We start from the raw sequence: 27,485 nt of genomic DNA, 5'->3' as shown, positions 1-27,485 counted from the left end.
CTTTTTTTAAACAAGTTTATTTTGTAAACTATGTAATACGGATAAAGACTTTTGTGTTTTAAGTTACTAATAGGGTTCATTTTAATTTACTCTATTTTTAGTAGAAATTGAACCAATTTTTGTTTAGTTGAGGTAAATAAATAAATATTGAATTTGTGATGAAGAGATTATTAATATTTTTAAAGACACCTTTAAGATGTTTGATATCTATTTTGGAATTGTTTTTTATAAATATTTATTGATGTGATAATAATATTTCACAACTGTGGACACACTTTTATCATATAAATTTGAATCTTGATATAAGTTTAAATGTGAATATAATTAAGTGAGGTCTTAGAATTTTCATATATAATCTATATTCCATTCCAAATGATACTAAATTATATATATACTACTAATAAAAAGAGTGTAAAAAATTTAGTAAAAAAAATAAATTAAAAAGTCTTTTTTTTTTTCATAAAATTTTTAGCATCGAAAGTATCATGTTTTTCTTTTCATCACTTAGATTTAAGTTGATCTTGTATTTTGTTTGATACGACATTTTATTTAGCTGGATTGAATTTTTTATTCCGAATTTTTGTGATTCTAATAATTCTCTCAATTTCAGTGGATTGTTTGTTACTCATATCCTCCGATTGTATTGATAATGTTTTCTCAAGTCCATGTCTGTTCCCTTTTTAGCAGCAAATGAGATGAAATTATCAGATTTGAAGTCGTTTATTATTTTTCCAATAAAGAGTTACCAAATAAGATAATTGAGTTGGAGACACTCAACATTATCCTCCCATTATTTCTACGAGTTTCTTACTTTTCTGACCATATATGTAAATGATCAATTATTATTTAGCATGATATTTTATAGCGTTGATTACAACCTCTCGGTTAATAACAAAATTCAATGTCGCTCATAATATTTTGTAGTGACTCTTTTGGCACTGTTTGATTAGTTTGTTTGGTTTACTCTATTTCATGATCAAATTGTTACGGATCTTTGGAGCCGCCCTAAAAAAATAAAAATTGTTTGATTAAAATTTTAATTATTGCAAATGCGTCTTTTTTTTATTTGGTCGTGGAATTTAATTTTTAATATATAACTTTTTATTTGAATTGACGAATTATAAGTCCACAAACAAACTTAAACTGTATTTTGAATTGGGCTTTTAAATTGGGCCATCAATTGATTTTAAAGTGGATTTGTAAACAATTTAATAGGTTTGATTTACTTTGTTGCAGCCCAATATGTAAGGGAGCCCACTAACAACTTATTTAATTTTCTAAAGGCCCAACAAAACTAACAACAGTCTTACAGTCCAACCTTCGGAAAAAGGCTTTCACCATCTTCTAAGTCCTACCATAACTGCTAAATCAAAATCATCAATAAATGGCCATTTACATAACTTCCTGTTAAAAAAATAATAAAAAACATTTTTCTTTTCAAACCATAGTTAATCTTTATTATTTTATAATACCTGATTTTTTTTTTAAAGTAAAAATCGGATGTAAAATCTTTAAATTAGTATAGTGTAAGACTATTATTTGGGTTATTCCTTTTCATTTATTTCAAAAATTAACACGATTTTTATCTTTAATTTAAAACATTTATAGTAAAAATATGAGACATTCAATACTCTCTCATTTTAGACATTACAATTGTAATTAGGAACAAAATACTATTCATAACTAATAATCTGCTACAATTCTAGATAGATAGTTATGGTTGTAATTATCTGTTTGTTTCGATTTATATTATTTACTAACCACATTTTGTTAAATTCATTTTCTCTTTTTGAGCCGTTATAACTAGTTCTAACTAAAAAAATGGTAGGTTTGACTCATATATAAGTTGAACGCACCCAAATCTAATTATAAAGATGAATAAGATTGTGAAAAGTTTAGCCTGTTGTATTTTAATTTTCCTTCGTCTTCTTCAATTATCGGATTGGTAGGCGTACTAACAATATTCTTTTTTCATCTCTGTTTCGTTTTTCTTCTAAAACCCTTGATTTCTTGTTCTTCTAACTCTTTCGTTGTCCTTACAACAACAAATTTAGTCTCGGTCCTTGAAATCAATAACTCTTAACCTTAGTTAAATGTTTACCCACAAAACATTTTCACCCAAATTGCATTAAAACTTGAATGAGATATGTATTTGTAAATTAAGTGATACCCCCGTCATCCATTTACCATTATATCATACAAAATTGAATATGAGATTTCTAATAGAACCAATTTAAAAAAAATGTAACAAAACCATTAGAGAGAGAAAGAAAGGAGGGCGATGAAATCCATGAAAATGAGCACAGAAATCAAAAGTCAAACCACAAATAGAGATCAGTCAACGAATATTTCATCCAATAATAAATCGCCATTGACCTAACCAATATCACAGACATGTAATTCTACAAAAACTCCTGCCCTGACTGCCCGATCTGCCCTTCCCTGCCCCGGTTTGCCTGCCCCAAGTACCAAGTACACCTTTTCCTTTTGCCGTCTGGCGAGCAAGAGCCCTCGCGACATCATAACTTCTCTCTTTCTCTCTCTATATATCGCTTTCTCTCTCTCTCTATATATCACTTTCTCTCTCTGCTTTCTCTTTCTCTAGATCGTGGGGTTTCGTTTGGTTCGCGAAGGCACCTGCTTCCTTTTCTCTCTCTCTCTTTACTTGCTTGCTTGACTCGCTTGGATCTGAATTTTATCGCTTCATGAGCTTCAATCGGATCGATAGTTTTGTAGATTCTAATTGGAAGACCTTTCTAGGGTTCGAATCAGCTTCTGCATGAATTAGGGTTTCTAACTCTGTGACTTTTTGTTGGAAACAGCTATTGAAGGGGGATCTAGGGTTTCGCACTGCTGTAATTGGTAAATTAGCTTGACAATTGTATTGGGGGATGAAGAGTTTGGTGTAAATAGTCGACGGATTGAACGCATGCGGTGTAATATTGATTGAGCGGAGGAACCCACATGTTATTGTTTCTGCCAGGTATGAACTTTGTGGATTTTTTTTTGTCAGTTTGATTTCTGGTGCGGACACTATTAAATTTAAGATTTTGTTGAACTTTTCATCATCGTTAGTTCAAAAGTTTCATATTTAGATTGATTTCGTATTTGGGTTGTTGTGGATTTAATTTCATGATTTTGCATGTGTTCTAAATGATGTGTATTTACTGGAAAATATGTCTGGTTATGTGTTTCTGTCTATTGACATCCTTTGTTAGCTAGGGAAGGAAAGATAATCATATTCATCGTGTGGTGACCTTGTTCATACCTTTTCTGTTGTCCCTTGAATGGTCATTTTATTTGTCTTCTGAATGTCTTGCAAACTTTTTTGTTATGGTTTTATGATACCTGGGTTTCAGTATGCACCATTATCACTGGCTGCTGGTTTATACAACCATGTAGTCATAGGTTCTGTTTATGCATGCGCTGCAATGTTAGATTTAGTGGTCATTGATGCTAAACCTAATGTAAAATTTCTGGTTGCTTTATTCTGAACACACAGATGAGCAAATTTAGATTTTTATCGATAGACTGTTTGTATATAAACTTTTCTGAACTATTATGCAACAGTTAGTGATCTTTTGCTTGATGTTGCATTATAAGCTAGGTAGCTCTTGCTTTAGGGACAGTGTGTGGGTGCAATTGGATTGTATTTGTTTTTTCTAGGACTGGAGTTGGTTAATGCATTTCTACTGTTGAGGAAATTAGTAGAATTTGAAGTTAAGAATAATGAGAGTCAGTTGTAGATATGGAATTTTAGCATAAGCCCAGTAAAAGCAATTAGTAAAATATCTGATGGCGCACTAGCTTTGGTTAACTACTGGGTCCATTACATTGATTTTTTTTGTTCTATGGGAAAATGTTCAATTTAAGAGCTTCTTGGTGTTTTATACCAATCATTGATGCAAGTCTTTTTTATCAAAGGTTCCTTGCACTTGAGCATCCATTGCTATGATCTGTACCCATCCTCTCAGTTCCTTATCCAAATAGTACTTATCCCTACTATCCAGGTGTCCTTGATGATAGAACTTAATCATAGCATAACAGCATATACATTGTTGTCTACCTGCCTGCATTTTGAAATTTATGTAGATCAATAATTCTCTATATAGTCAAAATCTCAGTGTGATCCCTTTATTTATGCAATGGTTATATTCTGTAGGTTCCTTCCCAAGCAGATTCTAGAATCTTAATAAAAAATTCACTGTGCTGCTAAATTGGTGGGGGTATTTTATGTCATGTCTGCTTCAATGTTTGTTTGACTTGGTCTTTTAAAATCATGCAAAACTCTCTTTTTATTTCTGTCAGATTAATTATTTGGGTCTCTTTCTGCAGTTAGTTGCAAATTTGCTTGCTTGAAGTAAAGTTTGGCAAGGGTATCCTGTTGGAACCTTTGCCTAACAAAGCCTTTCAACTTCTTCTCAAGGATGAGATTTCTGTTGGACAGATATTATATCTGCGCGAAGTTGCATTCCTTCTCAAGAATATTGAACTTTCTTCAGGGATATCCCAATTTGTCAGCCATTAAGTTCATGATACCAAAACTAAGCGTTTATGGTGGCTATTAAGGAAGAGTCTTGTTGATGTGAGTGGCCTCTGTATCATTTGGATCACATTCCTATTTTAGTATTTGTTTTTCTTTACCTCGGGTTTCTTTTGATTCATCTACTAATTTTCTGGATTTATGCCTGATTTGGTCTTATACTAACTTGTTTATTTTAACCTTTACACAGGTTCAGTAGGACAACGTTTATCAGTTACTCATAATACAATCATAAATATGCATGCAACGTTGCAGCCTGGTGGCCGTTCCCCTAAACAGATGAATTCAGATAGCATACAGACACCTACTTCATTCCCTTCTCACGGGAAGGGTAAGAAACGGGAGCGATCAGATCATGGACCAGAGGCAGTCAAAAGAGAGCGTTCTGTGAAGACAGAAGATGGTGATTTAGGTCAGGTTAGACCAGAAATCAATCTTAAATCAGAGATTTCAAAGATAACAGAGAAGGGCGGGTTAATAGATACTGAAGGGGTGGAGAAACTTGTGCTACTCATGCAGTCTGATAGAACTGATAGAAAATTGGAACTAAACAGCCGGTCTATGCTTGCTGCTGTGGTGGCGGCTACAGACAGGTTTGATTGCCTCAGTCAATTTGTGCAGCTCAAGGGCTTGTCCGTATTAGATGAATGGTTACAAGACGTTCATAAAGGAAAGATTGGTGATGTTAACTCAAAGGATGGTGACAAACATGTAGAGGATTTTCTTGTAGTCTTGCTCCGTGCTCTTGATAAGCTTCCAGTGAATCTCCAAGCCTTACAGATGTGTAACATTGGAAAGTCGGTCAATCATCTACGCACACATAAAAACTTGGAGATTCAGAAAAAGGCAAGAAGTCTAGTGGACACGTGGAAGAAGCGGGTTGAGGCCGAAATGAATGTTATTGATGCAAAATCTGGTTCTCCTCAGGCTGGTCCATGGCCTTCTAGATCACGTATTCCTGAAGTTTCCCATCCTGGGATTCGACAGACTGGAGGGTCTTCTATGGTTGCTACTCGGAGCTCAGTTACAATGGTTACTGCTTCAAAAACTCCTATTAAACCTGTTCACGGCGAGCTTGCTGTTAAATCTACCTCCCCAACTGGTCCAGCAAAGTCAGCCATGTCCCCTGCATCAGGAAATGATGGTCAGTTCAGATTGGCATTTGGGAGTCCCTCAGACATTCCTTCAAATGCTGTAAGGGAAGATAGGAGCAGCAGTTCAAGCCAGTCTCATAATAACAGTCAGTCTTGTTCAAGTGATCATACAAAGACTATGGTTTCATCGGGAAAGGAAGATGCCAGAAGCTCTACAGCTGGATCAATGAGTCTAGGTGGTCAGACATCTGGTGGTGGTTCTCGTCATAGAAAGTCAGTTAATGGCTATGCTGGGCCCACAGTCCCTGGATCAGCCGGAAGCCACAGGGAAATTGGAACAAGCAGAAGTTCAAGGCTCCACAAAAGTCAAGCTCCGGAGAAAGATGCAATTGATGGGAACAGTCACAAAATTGTTGTTAAGATACCAAATAGAGGCCTAAGCCCTCAAAGTGTCAGTGGGGGTTCAGTTGACGATCCTTCTTTAGTGAATAGTAGGGCAGTTTCTCCTTTGCAGCATGATAATTCTGATCCCAATGTTAAAGAAAAGATTGACAGCAATAGACCTATTGCTTCTGAAGTCAATGCTGAATCCTGGCAAAGTAATGATTTGAAAGATATGCTCTCTGCTTCTGATGAAGCTGATGGTTCACCAGAAGCCATACGTGAGGATCAAAGTAGGCCTGCTGAAGATGCTTCTAAGTTTTTGGAAGTTCCAAAAGTTGCTTCCTCGTCACTAGGGAATGAACACAAGGCTGGGAAAATGCACGAATCATCATTAAACTCCATGAATGCTTTGATTGAAAGTGTAAAATATTCTGAAACAAATGCATCTCCATCAGATGGAGATGATGCTGGAATGAATCTGCTTGCTAGTGTTGCCGCCGATGAGATTTTGGCCGAGTGCGACGCAGTCCCACCAAAGGATTCTCCTCACAGAAGTGTACCTCTGAAAGAAGACTTAATCATGGGAGATGAAGCTAAGGTGAAATCTTTAGTTGATAATAATGTTGGTGATGACCGCACCCATCATTTCGACGATGCCACAACAGAAGCTCAGAAACTGGTTACTTGTCCTGATGATAGTTTGTCTTCTAGAGATGCTCCGGGTCATGTAGGTATGCAGTCATCTGACAACTTACTTAAAATGAGGAACATCAGTTCTCCTAAATTTGAACCCTCAACTAGAGGAGTGGGAAATGAAGATCCTCCACAAGCAATGGATCAATGCCCAGGAAATGATGGAAGACCTGATGAACTGATGGGCGTTTTGGCGACAACCACTTCAGTCTCAGTCAGTCCACTTCAAAGATTATTGAATAATGATGATAGTAAGAATCTTGAGGAGAAAGTCTCTGCTGCAACGAACATTATGGCTAATGGCGTTCAAAATGGTAAATCTATGGGAAGATCTTCATCGTTAGATGATGATAAAACCAATACTGTTTCTAGTGTTAATGTTGAGAAAGAAACAATCGGAGATCCCTTGCCAGCAGACCTGTCATTGAGAAATGAAGTGAACAAAAGCTCATTGAATGAAGGAGTGCATCTAAAGCGTGAGGGGAACAATGATGAAATGTTACAGCAGCCCAGTATGATGAAAAATGGTGGAATGATTGATGAAACTAACAACAAAGGTAGCAGTAATCAGACTGTGATGCACAAATATGATCAGGTGGTTGAAGCTGTTTCGTCCTCTTTTGGTAATGTGCCAAAAGTGATTGGTAACCTGGATTTGGTTGATGAAAATAAAGAAAATGTTAAAAATGAATCAGCCCAAGGTATGGAGTTGCATGTGAAACCAAAGGGGTGTTTGAAGAAGACTGAGGTGAAAGCAGATGAAAGCAACCACAGTTTGGCAGAGACATCTGCAAGTGCTGTAAGAACATCAGGGTCAGAGATAAGACTGAAGTTTGATTTGAATGAAGGATTTGTGGGAGATGAGTCAAAGTATGTAAAGCCAATAAACTTGACAACAGCCAGTAGTAGAGCTACTGTTCCTTCAGTAAACTCATTTCCTTTTTCTGTTTCCCCTGTTTCCAGTGGCTTTTCTACTGCTTCCATAACTGTTGCTGCAGCTGCAAAAGGACCGTTTGTGTACCCTGATGATCTTATGAAGAGTAAGGGAGAGCCTGGATGGAAAGGATCTGCCGCAACAAGTGCATTTCGGCCAGCTGAACCAAGGAAAGCTCTTGAGATGCCACTCAGCTCTAGTACTGCTGTCCCAAATCCCGATTCTAATACTGGAAAAAACAGTCGTAGGCCTGTTCTAGATTTCGATCTGAATGTGCCAGATGAAGGAGTTATTGAAGACATGACGTCTCGAACTGCTGTTACATGTTCTGCATCTGCTGCTCGTAGTAGCTCTGGAGGAGGATTAGATCTTGATTTGAATCAAGTGGATGAAGCCAGTGAAATGATGGGGCAATACTTGGTCAGAAGTGGTTGTAACAGAACAGAAGCTGTCTCTTCCTTTTTAGCAGCCAAACAAAATTGTGATGTAAGAAGAGACTTCGATTTAAACGATGGACCTGCTGTTGACGAAACAAATACAGAACCGTTATTGTTAAACCAGTATGGTGGTAATAGTAGGAGCATTATACAATCGCAACCGCCACCACCGCCTCTAGCCAGCCATGTGGGGAACTTCTCACCATGGTTTCCACCTGGAAATACTTATTCGCCTATCGCTATTCCATCGGAGCAGCCTTTTCCAAGGATACTGGGATCTTCATCTTCTAGTGGCGGCGGCGGGAATGGTGGGATCCCTTTTATTAGTACCGACGTATACAGGGGGCAAGTGTTGTCATCTTCTCCTGCGGTCCAATTTCCAACAACTCCTTTCCAGTACCCAGTTTTTCCATTTGGAACAAGCTTCTCGTTACCGAGTGGCTCGTTTTCAGGTGGATCTGGCGCGTTTATGGATTCTTCTGGCGCTTTTCGGGTGAATTCTCAGTTGTTAGGTCAATGTCAGTATCCAAGGCCGCCACCGCCGCCTTATGTTGTTAGTATTCAAGAGAGTAGTAGTGTAGTAGACCAGAGGAAGTGGGGGGGAAGACAGAGTCTAGACCTAAATGCAGGTCCTGGTGGATTGGAGATAGAAGGAAAAGACGAAACTGCATTGATAAGAAGAGAACTATCTCTTGCTAGCTCTCAATCACTGGCTGAGGAGCAGGTGAGGATGATGATGTACCAGCAGCAGCAGCATCAAAAGAAGAAGGGCCCTGATGGTGGCTGGGACAAGCAACAAGCCTCATGGCAGTGAAAGAAACGCCTGGGATTGCAATTGGTCTGGCTGACCTTACCCTCCACTCAAGTGACTTCCATCCCTTGGTGAGTAAATGAATATTATGTTTATATTTGGAGCTTATTTGATCTTGGGTTTCTTTTCATAAAAAGACCTTTCATTTCACCATTAACTCACTTAAGTTTGGAAGGATAAAACAATTTCACTTAAAACAGATGGTGAAAACCTGTCAAAAAAATAGTTCGGTACCCTTATTTTACCATACAAGATTGAGTACATAACCTAAATTATTTCCAAATAAAACAAGCCCTTGATTGTTTGGTAAGTTTGAGGCTGTTTTGATGATATGTTTTTTGTTTGTGTTAACAGGTCGGTTTGGGTAGACATTGATGGGGGGTGATGATTGCGGATTTGAAGAGAGATGGGTGGTAAGTGAGAAAGAGTCTTGTTATTTGATAGTCTCCGACCCCCCACCATATAAAGAGGCGTTGTCATACGGTGAGCATTTTGGCCCTTGCAATCCTTTATATTTGTTCTTTTACTTTCTTCTTAGTCATAATCATATATGATTAGAGGATTATTTTGGGTGCTTTTTGTAGATATTTAACTGTTGGATATCATGCATGCATGCAGTTGGTTTTGCTTGCATGAACAGCTGATAAAAATCATCTCGTCAAGTCAAGTCAGTCAATGTTTGTACTAAGTGTATTTTTCCATCGGATCGAACTCTCGAAAAGAACACATAAAAAAACAAATTGCATATCTAATTCTTGTGGTGTGTGTTTGTGAGTGGGTCGGTAGCAAATATCTTGATTTGAAAACACACGCACCCCTTTGTCGAAGCAAAATATTTAAACCCCCGTTTTTTTTACAATTCATATTGTTCGTCTTCTTCTCCCAATCTCGTTTTTGTTTGTTTATTGCACATACACATATAATCTAGGTTGGTCTTGAGATTAATCCTCTTTTTATACATGGTTTTGTGTGTTTTGTAAGCTTATTGTATGTTGTTTACCTTCAATTTTCTACCATTTTTATATTTGTTTGTGAGGCGTATATTATCTCGAAAAAGAAAGAATGATTAATGATTGTCTCGTTAACCTTCAAAAATCATTTGTATTACTTACTAGTCATTGTTTTTGTAATTTAAACTTCATATGAATAAAGAAGTTACAATTTTTTATAACTATGAATACAATTTGAAAAATAGAAAAATAATAAATGATCTTGAAATTGAGAATAAAATATCAAATTAACATATCTTTACTTTAAATACAAAATTATAATTTTTGTCAATTGAATCAAAATATTGCATGATTTTCAAAGCATAATCCAAAGATTAAACAGCCTCTAATTCTTAAAAAATAAAATTTCAGTATTCTTAGAATTTGTTATTATTTGTTTACTAGTGTCATGATAGAGTATAATCGAGTATTAAGACGCTTTTAAAATTATAAATAATTTGATCCTCGTTTATTTTGAATATTTTATTAATAAATTGAATTTTAATATATTTTTATTATGTCTCAATAGTTTTGAGGAATTTGTTGCATTAAAGTTACAAACTCCTTTAATTTAATTAAAATTGTTCATAAATTAAAAATGTGTTAGAATGTGAATACCAAATAAAAAAATTTAAGAAGAACTCTAATTTTTGTTGTTGTTGAGATATGCAATAAATGAAATGGTAACTTGTTTTATCTAAGAAACTAAATATCTTAAGTTAATTTATTAAAAATGTTCTTATTTAAATGAATAAAAAAAAAGATGTTTCTTTCACTTTCTATTTGAGGTTGATTATGCTAGTTAATCCTAGTGTTTCTTGTGTTGTTTTATTTAGGATATGGTTCAGATTCAACAAATATCTACTCTATTTAATAATTATATTAAATATAGATTATTCAAATTGCAATAATCCAAAAGAGATTCAAAAAATTTACAATCTTTTATGGTACACACTTTAAATAACAAATAAATGTCAAGTAATGTTTTTTCAACCAATCTTGAGTTTTTTTAAATGACTCAAGAGTAACTTAAATATATATAGTTAAATTTAAGCAATTTTAAAAATAAATCAAGCATGCCACAAATTGAAAATATAAAACAAAATTTTGATTCAAGTTCAATAAAATAAACAAAATGCAATCATAAAATAAACATTAGCTTAATTATACATAAAAAAACAAAAAAAACTAGTGTAATGTACAACATAATAATAGTTACAAAAATACACAAATTAAATAGTCTCATATTACAAAATGCTTGGATTTAGAAACATACCACATCTACTTAAAAAAAATGTCATATATTGAAGTGGACACTTAATTGTAAAATATTTTATTAACAAAATATTTTAAGAATAATGATAGAGAGCGATGCACATCGACCCCCACCTGGCAAAACATAAGTCACGGTAGAATTTTTTTGCATTTCGTCCATGTTCGGGAGTATTCCGTCCCAAACATGACCATGTTTGAGAGTATTTTCGTCTCCATCCCAAACATTACTTTCTCTCTATTTACATGATATATTTATTTATTTTTCCACTGTGACTCATATTTTAATATATATTACTTATAATCTAAATTGATGAACAAAAAATTAAGATGACTAACCTAATTAAAGTATTAAATTGTAAGTCTTCAACTCACCATTTTAATGTGCACATGAATTAAGACTCTATCCTATTATATTGCATTTTCTTTTAGTGTTTGAGACGTGACAAATAAATATTATTCTTATCATATCCCATTTAATTCATAGTTAAATGACCATAAAAATCATCAAGAATTAATTATGAATGATCATAATGAAATGTATAACTCATAGGATTAGTTGAGTTCAAAAAATATAAAATTGTTAAAAAAAATAGAAATTAAATAATTCCCTACTCCTATTCTTAGATTCTAAGTTAACCAAGTTGGTCCTAGAAAAAAAATACAAGTTGGTTCCTCAATCTTATTATTATTCATTGCTCCCCTAAAAAGTAAACAACTTTGAGTAAAAAATACTTTCTATTTTCAATTATATTCCTTCAACCAAAAGGTAATATTTTACACAATTCAATCCAAAAAATTTACCATTCTTTAAAACTAGACCTAAAATTTGTAAATTCCTTTTTTAACTTCAAAAAGTTAACATATCCATAAGTGATAAGACATACTCTTTATCACTTAAATGATTTAAATTACATCAAATTTATAAATATTATGTTGTTTCTTTATTAGAAAAAACTTCATTTTTTAATTTATACAAAAACAAGATTATTGAAATAATCAATCTATTGTTTCAATAACCTTATATTAAACAAGGTCTTAAATAAAAATTTATTAGATGACTATAAATTATATGTGTTTTATATTGATTACCATAATTTAATTTGTTTTGGGTTTTTCTCATTATATCTCCTTATTTAAAAACAACCAATCTCTTTAAGTAAAAAATTAATCTTTTTACTTACTTATCTATTAATAATAATTACAATTAACCAATTTTTTTTTTTATAAAATGCCAAAATTGGAGATCACAAAGATTATAATTAATTGGTGAAAACAAAGCAAAGACAGTTTTCTTCCATTGTTGGCCTATATATGTTCCAGATATAGAGAGAGAAAGCTTGAAGAATGAAGAGAGAGACAACAATGGCGTTTACAGAGAAGAATCTATCAACAAAGATTATACTAAGAAAATCCATTTTCACATTTCTTCAACATTACCCATTTTTCTCCACTTTCTCTTCCTTCATAGCCTTCCCCGTCGCCGCCGCCGTCCTCCTTTCTCCGGCGATTCTTCTCAATTCCCCTCTGCAACTTCTTGTTCTCCGGCGACTCTCTTTACTCTTTCAAGCCGCCGCCTTTCCTCCTTCCTCCGTTGTATTCACTTTCTTAAATCTTAAACTCTCTCAAGTAATCACATCTTCTTTCATACTAATCCCTTTATCCATCTCTTTTAACGCCATTTGTAAAACCTCTGTAATTCATGTTATCAGTCAAAATCACAGTCGCCGGAAAGTTTCTCTCTCTTACTTCCGGTCAATTTACAGTTCAATTGTTGAAACCCAACTATGGGTTTTCTTTATTATCCTCACTGCTAACTCCGTTTGTTATTTCATCTTCTTCTTTGCATTCAATTTTATGGGTTCGACCATCTTGGTTTCTGTTCTTGGATGTGTTATTTACTCTGTTGTTCTTGCGAATGTTGTTGTTATTTGTAACTTGGCGATTGCTTTATCTGGAATGGAGAAGATTGGTGGGTATGTTTCGATTCTTAAAGCTTGTGTTTTGATTAGAGGGAAGATGGGTATTGGTTTGTCGATTGCTTTGCCTTTGATGGTAGCCATGGCTGGATTTGAAGCTCTGTTTCAGTACAGGGTGATGAGAGTTTATTATGGTGGAAATGATGAGATGATTTCGATGATTTGTATGGTTTTTGAAGGGGTTTTGATTACTTATTTGTATTCTATTGTTCTTGTTCTTGATTTTCTTGTTACTTGTTTGTTCTTTAAGAGATGTAGTGATTCTTGTTTTGTTGATGATCGGATTGAAGATGAGATTGAGGAGGAGATTTCAAGTGGGTATTTGAATTTGTATTATGTTTGAGTTTTCAAAAAAAATTCTAATTAGATTTGTAGTAAAATATATTATTAATGTTCTTTTTTTCAATTTTTTATTTTCATTAAGACCCTTTTCTAATAGTCCATGAAACCACATACATGTAAAGATGATGATTATTGATTGATTATGTGAAAATTTAGAATTTAGATTTTTTTTTTAATAACTGAATTTGTGATGTTCATGAAGCATGAGGGTAATCAATTGATACAAAGTCATTTTAAAAATTAGTTAAAAAAAATAATAAGATAAAACCCAAATTCCACATCGAATTTGATAGAAATGCTCAAATTGCCACCTGGTCAAAAATAAAATATTAATGTTTAAATTAACATTTTATTTTTTAAATCAGAATTTGTTATCTTAAAAAAAAAAAATTAACATAACCTCATAATATTATTTATCAATATTTTTAATCCAATCCAAAGAAAACACAATGAAAAAAATGTAAGTAATTAGTATGTAGGTAATATTATGTAAATTCAAGAATTAATAACCATACAATGAAACTTATAAAATTACATAACAAATTCACAGCATATTCACACAATTAAAACTAGAATTGAAAACAATTGATAATGAATAAATTTGTGTATAATTTAAGTTTGAGAAAAGGTTACTACTATATAAAAAATTAATTTAGTTTGATTTATTTGGTCTATTCAATTAATCACTCTAAATTTATTCTCTCAATCAATTACCTATCATAAAATTAAATACATTATTTCATTTCTAAGTAATAATAATAATGAAGTGGAAATTGGGTATGAAGGTGGTAGGTTAACCATCCATTTGGGTGAAAAATTAAAAAAAATAAAAATAAATGAGAATTAGGTGATCAGCCAAACACTCATTCATCTTCATAGCCACAATATTACATAACTGAGCAATATATGAAAAAAATCAAACCTAAAATTCCTATTTTCCTAGATAATTTATTTTTATTATGAATTCATTTCAAGACAGTTAAAATTTGAAGTGGACTTTAAAACTCTTAAGATATTGTGATTTGAGAGAGAGAGAGTTAATAAGTCTGATTTTAGATAAATTTTACGATTTTAAATTTACGATAATTAAATTTTACGAATTTTATAAATATTTTCGATTTATATAATTTCACATTGAAAAAACAAAATTATTTTTATAAATTAAAAAAAGTTATTATTTATTCAAATAAATAAATTGATTTAATTAATTTTGTAAATATAACCTTTATTTATAGTATTATTTATTTATTATTATTATTATTATTAATTAATTTTATAATTAAATATATAATTTTAAAAAAATAGTTAATGTATAAAATATTTAATTATAAATATAAATAATAATAATATATAACTAATATTTTTTCAAATTAAATTTTCATAATTTCAAATAAATCCTTCATTTTACAAGTTTAAATCTTTAATTTTTAATTAAAATAGATTTAAAAAACTATTAGATTTTTTTAATCTTTATGGAATTCACAAATACATGAATTTATTATGAGAAGGGTTTTATCCTTTAAAAAAAATAAAATAAAAAAAATGAGAGCTTCATTAGAAGTTAAAACAACTAACAATAATAAATAAAATAATTATAAGTTTTCCAAACTAAGCATCTACATTAAATCAGTCTAAACTTGGACTAAAATAGCCTCTAAATTAACTATACTAACTATACAAAAAAATCTTTATACACAAAGATACAAAGGAAAGAATCAAGTTATAATAAACCTAACTTCTTACATTTATGGGACAATGATTCTGCTTGCTTTGATTATCCTCAACCGAATTTGAATCCTCGTTGTGGTGTTCCGACGACAGTTTCTATACACAAAATCTGTACCGGTTGAGTTCCGATTATATATAAATATATAGTTTCTTCATCCCCGGTCATATATATATATATATATATATATATATATGTGTGAAACTCGGGTTGCTTCAATTGGCATCAGAACTATATCGGTTTATCAACTTGAACGAGCCAATAGCCGGACAGGTCTTTTCAGGCTTTCATTTTGTCGCCAACCATTGCTTGCTTGAGAGTTTCGAAATGATATTCAGTGAATGATGTGAACTCAAGACTATTTCCCACTCTTCTTCAAATTGTTTTTTTCCATTTCAACTTCTTTTAGAGCTTTCTTCTTTTCCAACTCAACCTGTTTGCAGTTCTCTTCATGGGCTTTTGTGAACAATCTTACAAAGTTCAATAGGGTAGCGACAACTGCATGGAAATGAGTAGAGAAATCAACCACTTTCAATTGTCTCAATGAACTAAAAGGTTAATTATTAGCAGGATAATGCAATTTCTTTTTTGAAACAAAAAATAAGCAAAAATTCTTGATAAATAATTGATCTCGAGTTATTTGAAAAAAACCTGTTAATTAATTTATCAACCAAAACACCCCGGGGCCTTGATTGGGCTGGGGTTATTTAAATAACCTTGTTTGGATTGGAATTATAATAAGTTGGGTTATTTGAATATACATTTTGGGCTTGTTCGGATTTGGGTTAAAATTATAACTTTATTTGGTCATATGATTTTGAGGAGATTTAGAATATTTTTGATAAAAAGACTTAAAAGGTATTAATATATAAGGAGAAAATAAAAATTAATAATTTAAAATAGAGGGTATTTTAGTATTGAAATGATGTTTTTTTTGGTAAATAACCCAAACCGAACAAGGTCAAAATTTAAATTTAAATATGAAAGGAATTTTTTAGTAATTTAATCGAGAAACCCACATTTTCATCAAACAAGATTTTCATTTAATAACTTTCAAATAACCCCAAAAAACTCCCACATCAAATGATCTTCCGGAAATTTCTCATTATTTTAGTAGAGTATGAAAAACATGTTTCCTATATAATAGTACCTTGTTCAAATGGGCATCGGGCAGGGTCTTCACCAAAATAAAGGGCAAGTGCATCTGCATTACGACCCTGCAAAGGAACGATAAGTTATGAATCTTTTCCTTATAATCTTGTAACTCTCTCTAAAGGTTGCAATATCCAAATGAAAGTACACTGAACAATGTTAATTACCACGCTCGAGTATAAATTAGTCAAGGATGACACCTCTGTCTCAGCAGCACCAACAAATTGCTCCAATGTCTGAACAAATATCAATGAGCTTAGTACAATCTTGCATTTTATAAAACTGAAAATTATGTGTTGGAAATATGAATATTGAAGCTTTAAGTGCCTGAAAATTAAATATTGAATAAACCAAATGAAAATATCTAAATTTTAAGCATTATGAAAGTTGATTTGATAAAATGTGGAACTAATGTCGAAAAAGCACTTAAAAATTATTTTACCCTTATAAAGATATAATTTGATTAATTTTCAGGGTTAATGTTGTCTTTGGATGTTCTTACTTGATCACCATGTTAAGTCATTCATTCAAAGCTTATCAAATTAAGCTAGATTTTTTAGCTTAATTTGAGATGAATCTAAATATTTAAGTGTTTTTAAATAACAATTATCAAATCAACTTAATTCGAATGAGCGCTTCATCATTTAGACTAAGTGGTAAGTTGTGTTATCATATACCGTCTTAGTTAAATAACACAAGTTGTATGTGATGACTTCCATGGGTAAGGAAGTATAAAAGAAACATGATTATCTTTGGATTTCCCTAAGCATGCCCAAGGAAGACTTTAAAAAGTTAAAATATATGAAAATTACATGAAAAGTGGTGAACATTAGCTACAAAATATCAACCACACACCTTGCAGAAAACCTCGGATACTGGACCATCATTTCCAGATGCAGACAACTCATTCTTCACCTTGTCCAGTCCTTTGGTAATAGCTTGCATTTCTTCTGCCAAAGATTTGAATTGTACCTGCAAGAGAATAAGATATTAATTTAAACAACAACAAAAAAATTCCAAACAAATACTTCTGAGGTTGAAGGACAATATGTCATTTAAACCTTTGACGCAGTTTCCAGGCTTATCAGATCAGCACGGAAGTCCAGCAGAGTGGGTGACTTGGTGGCAAGGACCTGAAGGCAACAGAACAAAGTTGGTCAAATTAAATGTCTGACATAAGTATAAAAATATAGTGAAAAGGAAATAGGTAGAGGATTCAGCCAAGATAGACAAAGATATCTAAATACAATATAAGAAATGTTTAAAGTCAACCATTCTGAAGTAAACTAGTTCTTAATTATTTTTGGACAGTATAAGTTAAAACACATGATTAAAAAAAAGGCAAGCACATTAAATATGCATACCTTACAAAGATAATGCATGAGCGTCATCTTATTGTTTGAAGCACGTGTATCTGTCAATTTCAGAAGACTGTCCAATTTGAATCCAATTGCAGAACCTAAAAGAGAATATTTCATTAATCCAATAAATTCTCCAACTTGTTTGGTGTTTTTAACTTATGAAATAAAACAGAAACAAAGTTACAAGGAAAACCATTGCAAGATGTTTCCAGCAAGTAAAACTAGAAAATATATTGAGATAACTACAGGCAAGTTCATAGATGAATTTATCAACTTGTCTCCAACATTTACAAATGGAGTCCAAGAAGAAACTTGAAAACTTCAAACTACTCTAAGGAAGACAACGTACATGTATAACTAGATAAATGACTCTTTGCCAACAAGTAGACGTTTATCAATGGGAAGATTATTTTCCCAATCAACTAGTGTATCCTACAGCCTCAAAAACAAATTTGCTAAAAAAAATCCTCAAAGCAATAAATGATTTCTGTTAAAGTAGCCATTTCTAATTGTTCGGATTTTCAGTCTCAAATTGTGCTTTAAATGCTTAATTGTTGTTAATTATGGACTCTCACTGACCCTTGTAATTAACGGCTACTTAAATTTTAGGTTTGACAGTATTGTATATGGAGAGAAACTCTAAGATCAGATCAATAACCAGAATAAGATTGGGAAAGAGAATTGAAACCTTCTGTCACAGTTTGTATGTTTAGAAACACAATCTTGGTCTTCTCATCCCAAATTATCCCACCTCTCTCATCTAATTTGTTTTTCCTTTACAAAAAAAATCAGATGAGAGAGTGGGAGAATTTGGGATGAGAAGACCAAGATTGTGTTTCTTTATCAATCAATCGTGAATTGTACATTGATTCTTAAGTTATTTATACCTTTAGTAATAGTACAACTTGTGTACTATCTTTATTGGAAGACACAAAGTTCTTGTGATCTCATACAAGTCAAGCAATAAATGACACAGAAGAATTGTGTTAGGAACTGTAAATTTCTTACCCCTTGCAGTTCCTTGATTTAATGCATTGCCCAAGTAAAGGATTTTCTTCAAGATCTCCTTCAATTTGAGGGAGTTCCGAACCTAACACAATGAACAAAGTTCACAGAATGATACAAACCTTAACAAGCCAAACATAATGGCTTTTTCATTAAGCCCTTACCTCCTGACATGCAGAATTCACCAAGTTTAAGCTCTTCTTAAAATCAGAAACCTGAAATGATAGAAAACTGGACAGTTATAGGAGCATGATAATTTCAGTAAGTTCAGTGAAGTACTAAAAGACTCAGTAGAATACAAACCTGAGCATTAAACTGAATTTTGAAAAGAAAAACTCTGAGTTTAGATTCAACTCGAGGAACCTTCATTAGCTCAAGAAAAAACTGAAAGGAAAAAGACAAAACATCAAAAATAGTAGTCATATGTCTACAGCCACAAGACAAAAGATTTCCACAATCTAGTAGCTTACAACTAGAAAGGAATATAAAACGAATGCCTTCTACAATCAAGTTGCTCATAACTGCTTTAGAAAATAAACAATTGTTTGAAGGAAAACGGTTTGGGAGCGAAAGGATAAATGGTTTTTACATGATATAAATGTTGGCCTTTAAGAACAAAACTGCTTTAGAAAATACACTTGTCATTCTCATATACCTTCTGTAGGTTTCACCCCATACTCCTTTAATACCACATGGTACACAAATTGAATATCATATGGACTCTCAACAACCATTTTTAAACCAGGTCACTTCCCCGTATATATTTATCCTTTACGTTATCCAGTCACCAAAGAAAACAATATGGAAATTCACTTAGTACCAGTATATTTCAATGATTTAGTAAAATATCTCTCTTCATTGAAAATTACATAATACAAATTTCAACCCACTTTATATGCAAAGAAAACCTCAAGGAGAGACACTATGATTTACATTGGTTCTATGTATCTCATTTACTGGAAAACCTTTTCATACTAAAGATAATTGTAACCGGAACATATAAGCTTCTACTAAAGAACTGGAGTACTAAAAGGAACAGAGGTTAAGGACTAGTATAAATAAGATGCAGAAGCTATGATTTTTTATCAATATATCAGTGCATCAAAATATAACGAGAAATAATGAGAAAAACGTAGAGTACAAAATTATTTGACCTGGCACTAGATTCCCTTATCTATTAAGATCAAGAATAAGTTAGTGGGACGGTCAAGACAAGGTCTAGTTTACCAACCTGTTCACATTTTCCAAGGATCTCCATGTCACCTGTGTAATTCTGTAGACATTTAGAAGAAGATTAAGCGTACAACCTCGGGGAACAAAAGAATGAGGAAAAAAAGTAGAAGATACAAATTACAAGCATATAGAGCTACTCAAAGAGCCCACCAATAATGATACAATTAACAACAAAGAAGAAATGTGCAATATCTCACTGTATCACCTTAAGCAGATCCATTTCCTCTTTAGTGGGACAGAACTTTATTAGATTCTCCACTTGATCAGCATCTAAAACTGAATCATCCATTGCTAGAACTGCAGCCTGGTGAGGTCATGCACAAGCAGTGTTACTCATCTGAAGAGCTAGAATGAATTACATGTTAAAATGACTATACCTAATTTACACACTCCATTTATTTAGGGGAAAAATGGTAGGAATTATAACTTTTTTAGGGAGGTACAATTTTAATTGTATTATTTAGTTATGATATTTTTGAAAGAATAGAAATTTGACATGTGAAAATAGCATTGTCAATTCCTAACCTTCTTGATAGGGTTCGTAATTTTAATCCCTAGTAAAAGTCTTTTAAACTAGTGAAAAACCAATGATATTAATATGGTAAGGAAGAAGGAAACAAATAAAATATATATGTAAATTGTGAGATGGATGGGAGAAAAATGAAAAAAAAAAATACTAATTTTAGAACATTTTACCAAACATCATATATAGATTTTATGTCAAATTCCAAAAAAAAAAATGAGAAAAAGAAAGAATGGAAATGAGTGGAATAAGGGCTCATAGCTCAGTGGTAGAGCACATGAACTCATGATTCGAATCTTCACCTCAGACCATTTTCAAAGAAAAATAAATTAGTGGAATAAGGATTCGAACCTGGAGTGGAATAACAAAATTAGTTAGACCTATAATTGAATTTCTCAGTTCATTTCCTATTCCACCTAAAACAAACGAATTTCAAATCACAAAAGCGTCATCTTGATCTGTACACTCCCACTATTTTCTACAAAGACAAAAAAGCTTCCCAATCCATCAGGAGATTCAAGTATGTATTGCAACTTCTAGTGAAAACTATGGCTTTTTCCATTAACTTCTTAAGGAAATCATCAGGAATTAGAGAGAATCTCCAATAAGATTAATTTGTGGGAACAGATCAAAACTAAACATTAATTGTGATTTGCAACTGTTAGTCGTAATTGACATGCTATCTCAAAACCATGCACAATAAGCTTTTACATTAGTACTGAATCTTAATGATTTATCAAGTTTAAACCTCAGCTGGCTGATGTGAACAAGATGAATATCAGTAACTGTGTATTTTTTTTAATGTATGAAGCTAGCATGACCCCCACAGTCACGACCTTCACTTCAACTTAAGATGTTCTAAGTGGGAGAAGGCGTTCTAAGTGGGAGAATTGAACCCGTGACATTTGATTTCTTAGGCACCAACTCTTGTCACTTGAGCTACCTTAGTGGATTATGGATATTATTAACTGTTAAAAACAAATTGGGTAATGTTTCAACCAGATTCTAGTCAGCTATGTTCACTGAAGTTTTATTTTGTGTTTCCAACTTTCATGTCATAGAACTTACTAGATAAAAATTTAAATACCCACAGGAGGTTCAGTTTAGAGGACAAGTATGCAACTCAACAAAGACAAACAAACAATATACAGTATGATTAGCTTCCATTAAAAGTTCAATTTCAACAGGCACATCATTGGTCTAACAGAGAAGATGGTGATTTTTTTCTCAAAAAATAACCATTGAATATGTCTAACTGTAACAGAATCCATGAAGTTCAGGGTTGTGTTTACCATCATATCAGGTAGTGGCATTTTAACTTTGGTCAGCATAATTTCAGTGTTGTTGGCTCTCCTCAGGTCAACCTACAACATAGGAGATTCAAAGATATCTGATATTAAGAAATGTACATAAAATTGTAGAATTCGTTTATTTCTTTTTATTCTCTTCTTGAGGAAGCTGCATGCAAGGTCATTCGACAACCAACAATCACGCCAAATCAACCTTGGAAACTACATTTTAGTATTGGAAACTAAATCAACTGCTCCATTTGAGAAAATTAGTAAGCATGGGAACAAAGATAACAATAAAAAACAAGCATTTAATTGAACACAACAAATTGATCTGAAGAACTCAAATCTTTTTTTCTAAATAAAATTCTGTAAGTTCCAAATGTTAGAAAACATGCATAAGTTTTGGATGAAATTTAAGATGGAAGCAAAGTTTTTAGCCCAATTACCAGGTGCACTTTGTCAGCTTTTGAGCCAGTCGATTTCCTTCGACTTCCAGATTTAGTTCCTAAGCCTTCTGATTTTTGGATGGTGGCAGAGAAAAGAGTCTCCAGTTCTGATACATCGAAATCTGGAGCACTATCATTACAAATATAAAAAGACATCAGAGATTTATATTGGGTACTATTGAAAGAGGAGACACAACTGCTTAAAACTATTAAAGGCCAGGTATAGGCTTTTGCATGAGATTGCCCATGGCTAATATATTGTAAATAAGCTTGAAGCGCTGAAGCTAAATATACTATTACTGAGAACAAAAACATTTGTGAATCATGTAAAGAAAGAAGGCTTGCAATTATTGTCCAATTCAAGCTTAAAACATTCAGTAGAAAGATATTGATTTCTGGAGGAGGTTGCTTAAGTTTGACAAGATACTGATAAAACAAAGTATTGAATGTTAATGAAAAAATATATATTGATTTAATACTAAACAAAAAAAGGCTGTAAGGTAAGCAGATGTACATTTGAGTCTCTCCATGTCTTTGCAATTCTTCCCAGAGGCTTCCTTGCAATGCCCTAGTTACCTTGCTCCAATGAAGTGGTTTCAAATTAGACCTTCTTGCAGCTGCAGATGGTGCTAATGGACGTGGAAGTCCACGACCTCTTCCCATCGGTGGAGGGGGTGTGGGTGCACCTCCAGCTGCTGGTCCTTTAAAGCCAAAAGGTGGAGGTGGTGGAGTTCCATGAGGCCTTGGAGGTCCAGGAGGAGGAGGGGGGCCTGGTGCTCGATTGCTGAGAGGTGGTGGTGGAGGAGGCGGACCTGGTGCTCGATTGCTGAGTGGTGGCGGTGGAGGAGGCGGACCTGGTGCTCGATTGCTGAGTGGTGGTGGTGGAGGAGGCGGACCTGGTGCTCGATTGCTGAGTGGTGGTGGTGGAGGAGGCGGACCTGGTGCTCGATTGCTGAATGGTGGTGGTGGAGGAGGCGGTAAAGACGACCCTCTATTGGAGGGAAGAGGTGGCGGTGGAACTCCATGAAATGGAGGTGGGGGTGGAGGTGGAGCTCCAAAAATATGAGACTGTTCTCCACGCATTGGAGGAGGTGGAGGTGGGGGGCCTCTAGTTGAAAGAGGTGGAGGAAGAGGAGGTGGTGGTGGACCACCACATAGTTCCGATGGAGGTGGCGGTGGGGGTGGAGGAGGACCATGCGAAGAAGGCAATACGGTTGGTTGGGGTGGATTTCTATGTAAAGAAGGCAGTGGAGGTGGTGGTGGAGCACCATGTGTTTGTTGGGGTGAGGAATAACCTAAAGATGGAGGAGCACCTCGTGAAGGAGGCGGTGGTGGAGGAGGTGGAGCAACATATGATGGTGAGGATGGCAAAGGAAATTGTGGTAGTGGAAGAGTACCGTGTGACAGACGTGAAGGTGGGGGTGGTGGGGGAGGTGCTGGAGCAAATTGTGATCGTGGGGGTGGCGGAGGTGGAGTGGGTGGTGGTGGATATGAGGAAACAACATGTGATGGTGATGGGAGTGGAGGAGGTGGTGGTGGTGAAGGTGGAGGCAAGTGTGAAGAAGTAACGTGTGATGTTTTAGGATTCAAAATAAAAGAAGATGATGAATGACCATAAGTAGGAAGGAGGGGTGGAGGTGGAGGTGGAGGTGGAGGTGGAGGCGGAAGTAGAGATGGAGTTGGTGTACTGGATGAAGGAGGCCACGTTGGACGCAAAGCACCATGAGCAACATGGGTTAGGGAAGGGGAAAGTCCAGGCCTTGCACGTGAATCCATAGAAGAAGGATTTGTACATACTAAGTCTATCGAAGTGTTAGCTACTGAAAGTTCAACCTTCCTAGGTGGTGGTGGAGGAGGAGAGGCACCTTTAGTCATTTCTGGTGATAATCTAGGTACAAGAGCGGGCAATGATGGTGGAACAGGGGGTGGAGGCGGCGAAAAGGACATTATGGAAGGAGTTGAGTTAAAACATGGCAGAGGTGGAGGTGGAGGTGGAGGAGGAGAGAGAAGAGGGAAATCAACTTGATCTGGACCTGAAGAGGTTGATTGTAGATTTGAAATGGGGGAGGGTTGCTGAATTGCTGGTGCATCTAGAGCTGGTGTGGAGTATGTGGTCTTCATTTTTTGATAGTTTGGTCGACCCTCAAAGTTTGAGGCCACAACTCCTGAGACCTTAGCAGCAACTATGGAAGCCTTAGGTTTAACACCCAACTGAGAGTCCTTTACAACTGCCACCACAGGTGGTGGTGGTGGTGGAATATACCTTGCTGTTGGTGGATATGCCACATGCATTGAATTGTTGTATGAGCCTTTGTTAGCAGGGATCCAGCTTCTCGATGTGTTTGCCTTTGCCTGTCTTGCTGGAAAACCTTGACCTTCCTGTTGTCTCAACTTTTGTTTTGTAGAAACCGGATCGACTGCAAGCTTTGCATTTGCAGTTGGTTGCTTCTTTGATATAGGTGGATTAGGCTTAACGGATTTTCTTCTAGAAGTATCAACTTGCAAATTTTGGTATGAACCCTGCATGTCCAAGCCATAGACATAAGCATTTTCTGAATCTTATCCATTTTCATATGAAACAGGAATTTTTGTTTCAAAATTAAATGCCATATCATCGTATTCTATTTCTCCATTATTTACCTCTGTATCTGTACTTCTTGAATCGCTGTCTGCTTCATTTATGTCAGAATCCAGTTTTCCATCTTCAACAGGTTTCTTGATTTCCATTCCTAATACTCTGTCATCCAACTTGATATCTGCATAAGGTAAAACCATTTTTATCACATTAGTATGAGAATCCTCATTCAAGTCTTGTCTGGAATGCCCAATACCTGATGCACAGTCCTCAAACGTGTGGGATCCCTGAGCATCATTGTCTAAACTTGTTTGTGAATCAACATCCATCTTTCCATCAATACCATCTACAGTATTGCTAAAGATCTCCTCAACCTCAAAAAATTCTTCAGCAAAAGCATTTTCGGCGTCATTTTCATCCTCGCAAGCTACTTCTGTAGAGGTAATAGATGGAATGGCGTCACCATCAGAGAAGAGTACCTGATACAATAATATAAGTTGGAATGAACTCCTTCAGCTTCTGTTATAGGACCTAAATAGAAACAAAAATAATAATACCTCAGCTCTAAATTCTTTCGAGAATTGATCTTTTCCATCCCACAAAACATCAATTTCGTCACGATTTAACATTAAAACATGTGACCTGACAAAAGCTGTGTGGAACATGATCCTGAAAATCACTTCCTCCGTCATCAAGTCATCACTCAAATGTATGAGTTCAAGAACGACATCCCCTTGAACGCGACAACGGATATCTATCTTTACAAGCTCACATTCTTCCTGCAATGAATAAAAAAACACTTGTAAAATATGTTAATTTCAAGTAATATATGGTAAATCATGAGTTGTACCTGCTGATAAAGACGAGCACTCTTTTTCGTTTTTAAAGATGAAAACAAGAGCTTAGAAGATCTATTAACTGTGGAACAACTAGGGTCTAATCCATAAACACGAACAATTGGTCGAAGACCCGTCCAGCCATCAAACAAAGGAAGGACTCTAAGTTTAATACTATCTAAAGCCAATGGTATTGTATCTGAAGGTGGCCATTCAGAACCAAACTTCCGTCTAGAGATATACTGAAGATATCTTATCTGAGAAGGTTGTGAATTCAAAGGTGTTAAAAGATGTAAAAGCTCTCTGGGAGCTTGTTTATACACCATATCAAGTGTCTTCTGTTCACCAGTGTACTGTTTACGATATAAAAGAAGACCCGCAAGCATGAAAGCAAGAACAGGCCATCCACCCTTTTCACAATGCATCAGCAATACATTCTGTTGTCCTTCCAATGACAACCAACTTTCACTTGATCTAAGAAAATGATGAATCATTTCTAAAGGTAACAACTGACATCCTTCAACTTGCCTAGGGTATTCCATTACAGTCATATCATACTGAGACAGAATATCTGAAAGTTGGCTTCTCTTATCTCCTTCTCTAAAGTTAAAAACCATGAATGAAGCATCAGGATAGTAATCTTGCAATTGCGCTACAATTCCATTTAAATATCCTTTATACTCATTTTCTCCCAATACATCAGTTGAAAAGCAACAATCAAAAACTGCAATTAGAAAGAAAAACAAAACCGTAAATGTGAGCTAAATCTAATCAGTGAACTATTTACAAGCTAAACCTAAACTGAAATGAACATACCATAAACTCTCTCAGAGATCTCGAGAAGCCGATCCGGTGGCTTACGATAAAAGAACCTTCTGAACAACGCCATCTAATGGCGCTGTTTTTCTCCCGTTTCAGATCAAAATTGTCACTAACAACCGACGGATCTCTTAAACAACGTTAATTCAATCCAATGTTGACCAAAAACAAGTAAGGTCAAAGCAAATGTAGTTCAAATTCGAGCAATAATTGGATCCAGATATGGAAATTGGAATGGAGTTGAAGACGTGTGGTAAAGTTACAGTAGTAGTGTTTAACTTTGATAAAGAGATAGAGACGTACAATTGATCATCATCATCAATCAACTTACTTCAACAATTCATTCATTAATGGAGATTTGAAGAATCTAGCTGCTTGCCTTGGACTTCCTTCAACCTACTTTCTCCGTCTTTCTCTCTCTACTTGTTGATAACTTCTCTCTCAACTGGTTTGGCTAGATCAATGAAGATGACTGTTTGTACGTGGCAGGAAGACAGGGATGAAGAAGAAGAGAGTACAAATGGGGCAAGAGACTCCATTTGTAGACAAAAGGACTCAATTTTTGGTTTTTCTTTCATTACAATTCTATATGATTTCTTTTTTCAGTTTAGTTTGTTTCTTTCTAAAATATTCTTTATTAATTAATTATATTGCTTTTATCACTATCATTAATAATTTAATATTGTTTCATTACTCCTATTAATTGTTTTACTTTTAATTAATTATATACAACACTTTCTAATTGAGTTATTTACTTCAAGAACCCTAAAAAATATTAAGATAGTTAATTGAGATTGATTGATTTTATGATATTGTTTCTAGGGTGTTGTTTGATCTCTAGGTTTTGGGGTTTATTAAGGAATTTTTTTATTATCTAAAACTCAATCATCATTCAATTAAGGGTGACAATTCGGGTTCGGACCGGTTGGTTAACGGGTAGGGTAGGGTGATATTTACCTGAACCTGAAATGGTAAATTAGGTTAAAATTTGTTAACATTAACGTGACCTGTTTATTTGTAATTAATCTGAACCCGATTT

At 34.2% G+C, this 27,485-nt stretch overlaps 3 protein-coding genes across 9 annotated transcripts; 2 read left to right on the top strand and 1 right to left on the bottom strand.

Annotated features, from left to right (window-relative positions):
- Positions 1 to 2,488: 2,488 nt before the first annotated feature.
- LOC124920349 lies at positions 2,489 to 9,759 on the top strand. 4 transcript variants are annotated; one of them, XM_047460824.1, is made up of 5 exons: positions 2,489 to 2,983; positions 4,336 to 4,585; positions 4,734 to 7,584; positions 7,678 to 8,967; positions 9,251 to 9,759. In XM_047460824.1, the coding sequence occupies exons 3-4, from the start codon at positions 4,781 to 4,783 to the stop codon at positions 8,897 to 8,899; spliced, it is 4,026 nt and encodes a 1,341-aa protein (XP_047316780.1). In that variant the 5' UTR covers positions 2,489 to 2,983; positions 4,336 to 4,585; positions 4,734 to 4,780; the 3' UTR covers positions 8,900 to 8,967; positions 9,251 to 9,759. The 4 variants fall into 4 exon arrangements, with proteins under 4 accessions (XP_047316780.1, XP_047316779.1, XP_047316778.1 ...); XM_047460823.1 differs by having other exon boundaries at positions 2,490 to 2,983; positions 4,734 to 8,967; positions 9,251 to 9,379; positions 9,481 to 9,759; XM_047460822.1 differs by adding an exon at positions 4,163 to 4,220 and having other exon boundaries at positions 2,490 to 2,983; positions 4,734 to 8,967.
- A 2,763-nt stretch (positions 9,760 to 12,522) lies between these two features.
- LOC124912597 lies at positions 12,523 to 13,479 on the top strand. Its single transcript, XM_047453246.1, has one exon. It carries the CDS (start codon positions 12,523 to 12,525, stop codon positions 13,477 to 13,479), a length of 957 nt encoding a protein of 318 aa, XP_047309202.1.
- Positions 13,480 to 15,014: 1,535 nt separating this feature from the next.
- LOC124920347 (formin-like protein 20) lies at positions 15,015 to 26,967 on the bottom strand. 4 transcript variants are annotated; one of them, XM_047460817.1, is made up of 20 exons: positions 26,444 to 26,967; positions 25,642 to 26,351; positions 25,349 to 25,570; positions 25,048 to 25,270; positions 24,857 to 24,972; positions 23,750 to 24,736; positions 22,731 to 23,704; positions 22,217 to 22,346; positions 21,771 to 21,842; positions 20,161 to 20,259; positions 19,954 to 19,995; positions 19,026 to 19,106; positions 18,887 to 18,937; positions 18,726 to 18,807; positions 17,721 to 17,815; positions 17,418 to 17,489; positions 17,212 to 17,328; positions 16,524 to 16,592; positions 16,355 to 16,421; positions 15,015 to 15,702 (listed from the first exon to the last, which is right to left on the bottom strand). In XM_047460817.1, the coding sequence occupies exons 1-20, from the start codon at positions 26,514 to 26,516 to the stop codon at positions 15,563 to 15,565; spliced, it is 4,422 nt and encodes a 1,473-aa protein (XP_047316773.1). In that variant the 5' UTR covers positions 26,517 to 26,967; the 3' UTR covers positions 15,015 to 15,562. The 4 variants fall into 4 exon arrangements, with proteins under 4 accessions (XP_047316773.1, XP_047316772.1, XP_047316774.1 ...); XM_047460816.1 differs by having other exon boundaries at positions 22,731 to 23,869; positions 23,900 to 24,736; XM_047460818.1 differs by having other exon boundaries at positions 22,731 to 22,986; positions 23,071 to 24,736; positions 26,444 to 26,966.
- Between the last annotated feature and the right edge of the window lie 518 nt (positions 26,968 to 27,485).

This window comes from Impatiens glandulifera, chromosome 1 (genome assembly GCF_907164915.1).
Source record: "Impatiens glandulifera chromosome 1, dImpGla2.1, whole genome shotgun sequence".
Taxonomy (NCBI): Eukaryota; Viridiplantae; Streptophyta; class Magnoliopsida; order Ericales; family Balsaminaceae; genus Impatiens; species Impatiens glandulifera.
This window is presented reverse-complemented; position numbering and strand designations above follow the sequence as displayed.

What these genes read in the sequence shown, in the direction of transcription:
- LOC124920349 (XM_047460823.1), top strand. Translation starts at nt 4,781, where the DNA reads ATGCATGCAACGTTGCAGCCTGGTGGCCGTTCCCCTAAACAGATGAAT.
- LOC124912597 (XM_047453246.1), top strand. Translation starts at nt 12,523, where the DNA reads ATGGCGTTTACAGAGAAGAATCTATCAACAAAGATTATACTAAGAAAA.
- LOC124920347 (XM_047460815.1), bottom strand. Translation starts at nt 26,516, where the DNA reads ATGGCGTTGTTCAGAAGGTTCTTTTATCGTAAGCCACCGGATCGGCTT. An exon ending in GATCTCTGAGAGAGTTTATG is followed by an intron (nt 26,352 to 26,443) that starts GTATGTTCATTT and finishes TTCTAATTGCAG; the next exon opens with TTTTTGATTGTTGCTTTTCA. An exon ending in TGAATTCTGCATGTCAGGAG is followed by an intron (nt 18,808 to 18,886) that starts GTAAGGGCTTAA and finishes TCATTGTGTTAG; the next exon opens with GTTCGGAACTCCCTCAAATT.